General features: G+C 52.4%; 1 protein-coding gene across 1 annotated transcript in view; it reads right to left on the reverse strand.

Moving 5' to 3' along the window:
- Positions 1 to 3,087: 3,087 nt before the first annotated feature.
- The window catches only part of MAP2K6 (mitogen-activated protein kinase kinase 6), a gene marked incomplete at its 5' end in the record, with an annotated part of 17,537 nt that continues 10,668 nt past the window's right edge, over positions 3,088 to 9,956 (reverse strand). The window contains 3 exons of the mRNA XM_010142853.1: positions 3,088 to 3,635; positions 7,025 to 7,070; positions 9,850 to 9,956. The exon at positions 9,850 to 9,956 is cut by the window's right edge and continues 7 nt beyond it. Of these exons, the coding sequence (XP_010141155.1) occupies positions 3,558 to 3,635; positions 7,025 to 7,070; positions 9,850 to 9,956 (231 nt within the window). The remainder of the gene's footprint in view (positions 3,636 to 7,024; positions 7,071 to 9,849) is intronic.

Genomic DNA, 9,956 nt, shown 5'->3' on the forward strand with positions numbered 1-9,956 from the left:
GCCCACAGTCCTGTGCTGTCTGAAGACTAAAGAGCTTTCTGAAGAACAGCTTTAAGCCTCAACACCTTGGCTGTTCGGGGGGCAAGGGAAAGGCTTAACGTCCCAGAAACCACTCCTGCCCTCAGCAGCCCTGTGCTCATGTCACAGCCAAGCCAAGTGCTAAGCACTGACCAAAGGCTCTTCATCTTCACCGAGGTTACAATCAAATGACAGAGGAAAGAGTCTGATTTTCATCCTGTAGCCCAGCATATGCTTTCAGAGCGTTTAACCACACAGGGGTCCCTGGCTCTCCTCCCGGCATGAGGCCACCAGCTCAGTCTCCTCTCTAAGAAAAACCTGGGTCAGGCCAAGCTTTGTGCCCACGCGTGCCAGGAGGGATGCAGAGACAGACAGACAGATAGACAGACAGACACACAGACAGACAGACAGCCCCTGCATTTCTCTCCTGCCAGCAGTGATCACTCTGGTCAGTCTTCATTCACGCTGGTCATACGGATTCACTCTTACTCTAGGCTGACACAAATGACTATTAAAGGAACAAAGTCATGGAGAATCAGGAGGGAAGTGAAGCGACTTCTTGTCATTAAAACAAAGGGATTAGAGGACCCAAGCACTGCAAGAGCAAGAAGCATAAAAGAAAGCACTCAGCATGTAGTGTCGAGGCATGCAGGAATCATTGTAGAGGGTTACCAGCTGCAGACAACACTGACATTAATTTTCTATTGGAAAAATGCTGGTGACATTAATATCTGCTATTAATACTGAACTTTGACAGTATCTCATCAATTCAACCTGTCAGTTACAATGGCACTGAAATAAAGGTGCTCTGAGGTCAAGGAGATGCGGTGTCCAAATGAGACACATATTCCAGGAGGAAAGTGGCAAAGGCAATCTTTAACAAAAGCATCAGATCCATATGTAGGAAAACCAAAGGGTGGTTTTAAATGTCATGTTTTTCAAAGCGAGAATTGATGCTGGAACCAGCTCTAGAAACCGGCTGGCTGGACTTTGAGCTGCAGCTGAGGACAATCCGTCAAAACAGCTCGGCGACTCTGAGAAAGCGAGAGAGAAAACACACACACACACACACGCCATGGAACAGGAGAGGGCAGATTATGAGCCATGCGAGGCCTCTTAAAAATTACTCTGCAAAGTAAAACATCCTTATGTTTCATCTGCCACAAAACATAACCTGAAAGGTTCCCCTCGACACAAAGCGGAACATGGAGCTCATCGTTACCGAGGGCCGGGCAGGCTCGTGAAACATGGCTGAGGAATGGGAACCTCTTCCCCCAAGTCTGCACAACCCATGAGCTCCTCATAGCAAGGAGACCCCCGCGCCCCAGTTCCTGTGAGCCCTCCTCAAGCCTCCCTGCTCTGCAGGTGAGGGGCACAAGGACCGCTAAATCCCCATGAGCAATCCAATGCTCTCCTTCGATGCTGGCCCCAGGGCAGAGCGACACCATTTCAGGGCTCACAGCCACCTCTGTGGGCGCTGCCAGCCACGGCCGTTGTGCTGACAGTGGCAACCCACGCACTGGCGGTGTCTACATGCTCCTCTTCAAAGTGGTCAGCATGTCCCTAGCACAAGACGTGCCACCGTTCAGGAACTGCTGCTCTGAATGCTGCCCTCCCCACCAGCCCCTCCAAGGGATGGCATCCCAAGCAGATGCTTGGGTTAGTCCAGAAGCCCACCCTGCACCAGCAAAGGCTGGAGCCACTAAACTGGGAGAGGAAAGGCTGGATCCCAGGCTGAACTGCGCTCTGCACAACCTCACTACTGCAGAGCAAGGCATGCAGCTAGCTGGGATTTGACTCGGCGAGTCTGCGCTGAAGCGATGGATGGGGAAGGGAAGCGTGCGGAGAGGCACGAGGCACACGTGCATGCTGCGGTGCAGCCGCACGCACAGGCACTCTCCTTCATGGAGCCGGGGGAAGGAGCCATGGGCAAAGGCAAAGGACCTCATAGCTGAGCGAGGCAGCTATGCAGGTTTGGCTCAGTCAAACCAGCATTAACCTGGAGCCAGTGGCCTTGCTCCAGAGTCAGCAACATCTTGCAGTGCACGTCCCCTCTTTCTCTAGACAATAACCACGTCACCTAAAAGCAGCACGATCTGCCGACTTCCCCTCCCACCCGACTGGCCCAGTGCTCCTGCTCTGGGCTAGCTTTGCTCTGAGAACCTGGCCAACAGCAACAAGCTCCTGGTAGGGGTGGGCTGTGGTTTCCCTGCGTGCTTTCCCGGGCTGCAGCTCTCACAGGGGCACCTGCAGCCCACGCTGGAGTCCCAGGCTCCTGGCTGCCTTCAGCACCCCAACCCGAACTGGATACGGCCCAAACCGTATGCTGGCACAGGCTCCAGGGGAGCTCACTAGCACTCCCGAAGTCTGTGGGCAAGCACAGAGGGATTGCTGCCGATGCAGCGCCGAGAGCCCTGGAAACGTGTGCCGAGATATCCCGTTTTTCACGGACGTCATGCTGTGCACACTGTTACCCTTCCTCATCTGGAGAAGGAGAGCAGAACTCCCTTCTCAGCCCAAAGCAGCTCATCCCCAGCCCGAGGGAGCCCCAGGCACTGCAACGCTGCTGGGCTTCAGGCAAGTGGGGACTGGCCACCGCGGCCTCCTCTGCAGCTTTGTGCAACTCCTCTGACAAGCCATTTCCCCCTGGGGCTTTTGTCCCAGACACCACCCCAGCAATGTCTTCCCACTCCAGACCTCATCACCCGCCCGATATAGCAGAGGAAGTTGGTGGGACGGAGGGCAGGGGCCTTTCGCAGGTGACAGGCTGGCCAGGACGCGCCGGCCGGATTCGGAGCACGGTGTCTGGAGAAGAGGCGACCTCATGGGACACTGGGGCCTCCCTCCCTTACAGTGACGCTGCCTCGCACACTGCAAAAGCAGCTCAAGTAGCTGAGCTGAGATACTTGTTTATAAATTCTTTTTACGATGCACATTAAATATTTCCCACAACACAGACACTTCTCTTCTTCCTGTTTTCCTGTGACACCTTTTCCCCAGCAAAGCCCCTACAGCTATTGCTTGCTACAGCCTCCTTTAGCATCATCATCATCACAGGCACTCATCCTCAAACAGAAATCTATTCCATCAAGCACTTAACATAAATATTAAAATAATGGAAGGGACAAAATATAAATCTACATACAACTTCATAACTACCATAGCACCTATTACCATGACAAAGCAAATTCTGGTTCAGGGGGAAGGGAAGGGGGATGAGGAGAAAGTTAGGAAGAGGGACTTCGACTGTCATTAAATATGTAAATCACTCTTTTCAAATTTTTTTTTTTGTTTTGTTTTTGTTTTAAGGTTACCAACCTTATTAAAATTCATTTCACTAACCAGCTCGTTCTATGTCACTATGGATACCAAAAGAACCCTTTTAAAAACTTCGGCGAGGCGGGGGTTTCTCAGAAGAAAAACAAAACAAAACAAAACACGGCGACTTTCTGTTGGTGCTTTCATGACAAGTCCTGCCACGCGCCCCTCCCCTGCACCCACCAGTCCACAGAAGGGCAATTCATTTACAAGTCCAGTTCTCAGTCTCCCAGGATGAGTTTGACAAAAGAGGCGACGTCTGTCTCTTTGGATTCGTGCAGGGTGAAGAAAGGATGTTGCTGGGAAAGAAAAGAGAGAAAAAATAGAAAAGTTTATAATTGACGATGCTGAGGACCAAACCTAAAAGCTTTTCAGACAATCTTCTAGACAGTGACAAAGATTTTGTCGCTTGCATCCTAATACTGAGCTTTCCATGTTTTGCAGCTGAGGCAAGCCGGGAAGCCCAAGGGCCACCATGAAGGCTGCGGATTTGTGCTGCCCTCTTGGATGCCCTCTAAACCTTGAGCTGGGCTGCTCTCAAAGCAAGAGAAGGATTAAAGCCCCCTGCCTCCACCTCGAGCAGGTCGTGCCCTTTGGCACACGCTGGCTCACAGCTCTGCAGTGCCCTGGGAGGAGATGTGCTCCTCCTGAGCCGGTGGTTACCCACCCCACCACGCACCAGCAACAACGGGAGCGAGGAAAACCTTGCAGGCAGGCTGACTGCAGTGCGTTTTCCCTCAGCTTCCTGCTTTATGTGTGTATTTACCCTCTGGTGACTTTGGAGTCTCATTTCTTCCCTGCAATTGCTCATACTCGCAGCAGGAGACAGCTACTTTACCCCTAACCACCGCAGAGGAAAGCCGTCCCGGCTGGAAAGCCATCCGCAGCTCTGTGTTTAACTACTTAGTCGTGACCAACATGGGGAGACATCCTGCCAGAAAATCTCGCCTACTTTTCAGCACAAATGGAAAAATATGTGTAAGGAGAGAAAAACATGACCAAATGCCCCCTAACAGCCACAGCAAAGCCCCTCTCCACTGGCAGCAGCAATCCCGTTTGCCACCAGGAGCTGCGGCACATCAGCTGAGATCACCCAACTCCCACCTGCAATCACCAGAACTCTGTTTGACACCCGCTGTCCTGGCAGTTAATTGTATTAATCTGTATGGAGGGTGTCAGAGTGAACCAAAAGGCAGCCGGGGCCCTGCAGGGCTCACGGATGACCTCCACCACGGCAAAAAGCTGTTGTGCTTCCCACCCGCAGGCTGGGGAGTTCGGTTTGATCCCTGACCCTCTCATTTCAAACCAGATTTTTAAAGACAATTTGGGGTTTCCAGGGTTTTTCAAAGCTGTCCCTCACCTCAGTCCCCCAGCACTGGCTATTTGGACGATCATTTATGGCAGTGGCCAAGTGGAGGGAGCAGAAGGGCAAAGAAAAGAGGTTTTCCAAGGTGGGCTTGAGCAGAATCCAGTGAATAAAAAGAGGCAGCTCTGAGCAGCTGGGAAGCAACCCAAAGACATGCCAGCAAGGAAGAGGAAGCACAATTATGCGGGAAACAGAGCTGAAATGGGTTGAGGCATGGATCCAGACATAATTTAAGGTCTCCCTGGGTCAGACAGTCACGGGATTTGGAGTGTCCTGACTAACTTTCAGAGAGATGGCCCAGATGGCCCGCTGCGATATTACCCCAGCGTGATGCCACTGCTTTCACATCCCAGCTAAGTCGCACCCAAAGCAGAGCTACTGCAGCCTGGAAGCACCCGCAAGCACGACATGGGCGGCAGCGGTGGCCTCCAGCCCCATCTCTCAGTGAACCCAACCCCTCTGCAACCACCCCGTGCCAGGCGGGATGTGCTCCACGCAACGCGCAGACCACCGGCCCTGCAGTAGTTTCATGCTCCACTTCACCTGGGGAAGTGGGTTTTGAAATGAAGTTAAGCATCCGTATCAATTTTCCTGATGCTCAAGATAGCACCGAGTCATATTTTCCATGAGAAACCTCAATTCCACAGGAAAGCTAGGGAGCAGTCTTGGCCTAAATGACAAGTCCAATCCAGAACCGCAACTTAATGCCGTAAGAGAGAGAGGAGGGAGAAAAAAACCCAACAAAACAGCAACCCTCAACCACAAGACCTCACAACATTCATGTCAGCCATAAAATACCACAGCATTGAGATACTCCGGAGAGGTGATCCAAGAACTTAATTCGACAGAAATGCACTCGCTTGCCAATGGGTTTTAATGCTGCAACAGACGGAGCTGCTCCGGTGAAGCTTTTTGATAAAAGGCCATTTGGCAAAGTTCAGAAATTTGCTTAAAATATATATGTATTTATTCAATAATAAAAAAAAAAGAAAAAAAGCCTCCCTTTGTTTGAAACTAGTATTTGGGCAAACTGTGTGCAAATCGGATCTATATATAGTCTAATTGCATTACAGGGCCCAGCAAGAAATGAATTATTCATTGCTCACAACTCACGTTTGAAAGGTACATGGATTTTCAGCACGTCTTGCAGCTAGACAGCACCTTAAACCCGGGCACCTTCACACCCAGAGGTCCCACCACCGCCTAGCAGACAGCGAGCGGTAGCGATGAGGCTGACTCCCCGGATGGCAGAACACACATGCTACAAGTTATGGGGCAGGACACACCAGTGTCTGAGGAAATTCTGGAGCAGTTTCCACCCTTAAGCTAGAAGATCTTGTCGGTGGCACCGGACAGGGGTGGGCATGTAGGGACAGGCAAGACTTTGGGTCAGGATCTCCAGAAATAACCAAGTTAGGCACCCTCCTGCCTTTAGCACCCTGGGAATCTGGTGACAGTAAAAAAGGGACTGGATGCTCCAGGGGCGAAACACTGCCTTCCAAAGCAGTTCTGCTTTTCGCCCGCTATCAGGAGCACCAGGATCAATACCAACAAGTCAGGAGAGAGAGAATGGCCATGAAGGTGGGGAGCCCTAGCAGAAAAATCTCACCTCAGACCCTGCTCTTGCCACCTCCTGCTCAGAGCTCTGGCTAAGTGTCCGCCAGTGTTGGCACCACTGGGAGCTCATGGGCAGTGAAGTGCATCTGACCTCAAAGCCCGGCACTGCCTTGCCTTGCCTTTCCCCCACCACAAGCTTTTATCAGAATTTTCCTCCTCAGTTACTGCTCTGTCCTAGACGTGCTCACAGCAAACATTCTCTAACAGCAGATGAAATTCAATAACCGGAATTATTAGTCACAGACCCGTCTCTGTCCCTGACATCCAGGAATTAGTCTGTCCAAAAAGTCTCCTCTCCAAGGCACCACGAGGCGGTAGAGCCTAACAGGCTTCTGCAGCCCGTGTGGAGCATCCGTGGTGCATCTATCCCACTTCGGTGTTTGAAGCCACCACACAGACCCGAGAGGAGGATTTTATCCTCACTCAGCCTCATTCCTGTCCCTTAGCAAATGTTTTAACTGCTTTTACATATTTTTCTCTCTGATCTGACTGGAATAGCATGTGAATGACGAATTTCAAAGAGCATCTCTGCTTTGCGGTCGCCCTCCCCAGATCCTGAAGTGCCATGATTCTCACATCTGTAATGAAAATAAAGATGCCAAGTATCCCGAATCACCAGTCACTACTGGAAACCCTGTCCTCGGCATCTCACTGTCACCCATCTCAGCTCTGCACCAACACACCGCTTAACGCCGGCACACTCACCATAAGCTCTGGGTATGTTGGCCGTTCTTTGGAATTCTTCTTCAAGCTTTAATAAAAAAAAAAAAGAAAAGCCATAAAAGTCACAGTCTGTATGCAGTGTAAGCAAGGCCATAAAATCACACCATGACAGAAGCAAGGTTTCAAGTCCCTGCAGAGTAAGTTCAACTACTCATCCACATGTTAAGCAAACAACTTGGGCCTGGAGGACACCTACAGCCAGCACAGCCTGCACACGGGCCACGTGTGGTGCGCAGGGCTGGGTACACACAAGCACCATGAGCTCAGTCAAGGTCAGATAAGATCTGGAGACACCATATATACCAGTCAAGACCTGCCTGTCGCTGGGGGCCAGAAAGAATTGGTTCTTTGGGTATTACCCAGTAGGGCAGCGACTATGGGAATGGATGCAGCCTCCAACCTCCAACTGGGAGCAGTGTCTGAATGGCTCTGAAGCACGTGTACAACTGTTTGTTTATCACCACACTGTTATCAGCGGGGACGGTTACATGGGACATCCTTTTTTTCTCCTCTCCTACAACAGATGGCTCTGGAGGGTTGTAGCTGGAAGTTATTTTGGTTTCCCTCCAGCAGAAAATAGCTTTTAAAAGACAGGACGTAATCTCTACTCACTTCCTGACTGTATTTAGGGGAAAGACACTTGGAGCAACTTGAAAAGATCTTCACACACGTACACGTCGGTGGCGGGGAAAAGGTGTCACACTGAGCAAAACAAAAGTGAGAACCTCGGTGATGATAAGTCGCTCCTCTGCTGGGATTTGCCGGCGCCCAGAGGAAGCGGAGGACACACACTGAATAGATATTTCCTGCTTGCTGTGTGTAGTGGGCTCATGTTTAGTGTCGTGTTGTGAATGAACAGAGGAACCTAGTAACGATACGTGCCAATATCGCCGAGCTGAAGGTACGGGATGTGTCACATCCTCTGAGCTCAAAAGCCCAAGCTGAGATGCTAAGGTGAATTGGAAGGTTAGGTGTGTCCAGAAGCAGGATTTGGGTATAGCCCTCTTAATTTAGACCCTCTACAAACAAAAACCTTGTTTCCAGATTACTAATACCAGGAAATCTAGTGACAAGTTACTGAAATCAATGTAGATCTTCAGGAATTAAGAGACTTATTTGGATCAGATCCTGACTCAGCCCAGGAACTTGGAACCTGCAGTGGCTACAGGTATCAGACATTCACTGCTGCAGGCAGCAGATGATGTGATTCACTCCACAACCTCCTGAACTGGATATATCAAATAGCCTGTCCATACTCTGAGTTGATGTGACCTGGTACGGTGTCAGAAAAAATTCTCCGAGACTCCAACACCACAAAACTAGTGCAGTCAGTGGCCAAAGCGCTGCCGATCCATGCTGGCACTGGGGGGTCTCCAGTGACACTGCAAAGAGCGGAACCACCACGTGCTCCCCGAAGCAGAAGCTTTCAAGACATGAAAGACGTGACAGCAGGGTCATCCTTTTCACTGCAACGGCTGTGGCCATCGTACTCCTAAACCGGCCCACGGCTAGAGCTGCAAGACACCATGCTTGCAAAAAGAAACCCCATATGCAGTGGGGAACTCAGCCTGCCCGGCACAAACAGGCAACTCTGCAACCACAGGGAGCGAGCCAGCAGCACGGGGGACAGGCAGCCGGTCCAAAAGCTCGGCGTGGGCCTGGTGAAGATGGTGGGTGTTTCGTGAGAGGGTTTTTCCAAGCCAGCTCCCACCTCTGACAGACTCAGAGCAGCGTGGGCACAGGCAGGTATTCCCCAGCACGGGTCGGTAGATGAATCACAGGGACCTCGAAAACACATTTGAACAAGACTCAGAGGAATCTGAGCGTCAGTACTTAAAGTCCCCGGGCAGGAGAGGCTGATAATCCCCTTCCTGGGTCACAGCAGAGCCGGCCGGGCTCTGGGCGCTGACGCTGGCAGCTCGGGAGCGGTCTCACATGTCTGTGTTTGTCGATCTGCCGTCCGTTCTTGGCCACCACGCAAACCCACCATCCACCTGCCAACTTGGCAAGCGGTGGATGGCACTGCAGCGCCTGGAAAATGCGAACGCCTCCCAGGCGGTTTCCAGGGAAGCTGGAGGGAGAAGCAGTCGGGAGCTGCGGGGCGGCTGCCAGCTCTCTGTGAACCATACGCTGAGGGCAGCACCGAGTCTCTGCGGGGCTGGGAGAGCCTCTGCGTTTATGCAGCTCTCGCAGCCTCCAGACAGCGCGCAGCTGCTCCGGCCCTTTTCCTACGCCACAGCCAAACGCTCCTGCTGCTTCCAGCTCCGAGTCCCTCGGAAAGCAGTACAGCAGCTGCAGGGCCCCAGTAGCGGGATGGCTGCACGCAGGGGCCATGGTGGGGTGAGGTCTGTGCCACCACCGCCCTCAGAGCCATGCTCCCCAGAGCGGGAGGCAGGAGGACGCAGCCATTCTGCGCCCTGCTCCCCCTCCCGCCCCACGACAGCCCCGGGGACATGAGGGACCTGCCTGGGCTGCCAGCCTGTGCTGTTGATGATTGAGAAAGTCTCCTAAGTCTCTTCCCCCTGCATGTCCCCCCGCAGTGACCGAGGCTGTTCCTCAGCACCTCATGGCCCCACAGCCACCATCACCAGTGCTCTGGCAAAAGGCACATGTTGGCTGCACAGCCCCATGCCCCAGCCTCACAGCTCAGGAAGCCTCATCCCTTTCCCCAGGGGGGTGTTCTGTTCAGCAGTGTGGGTTGTACCCCAGAGAGGTGCCTGTGGGGACAGGGAGGTGGGAGGCCAGCAGCATGGCAGAGACATGGGGCAGAGCAGGGTCAGGGGGAGCGGGCCGAGGCGGTATTTTACCATTGCGAGGTAAAATCGACAAACTCTGCCGAAAACTTCTCTGCCGGGAGCTGCGGCGACGGCTCCTCCACCACCTGCTTGAGCTGCTGGAAGGGTGTTCCCCAGGA

This window comes from Buceros rhinoceros, unplaced genomic scaffold, assembly GCF_000710305.1.
Source record: "Buceros rhinoceros silvestris isolate BGI_N320 unplaced genomic scaffold, ASM71030v1 scaffold14869, whole genome shotgun sequence".
Lineage (NCBI taxonomy): Eukaryota > Metazoa > Chordata > Aves > Bucerotiformes > Bucerotidae > Buceros > Buceros rhinoceros.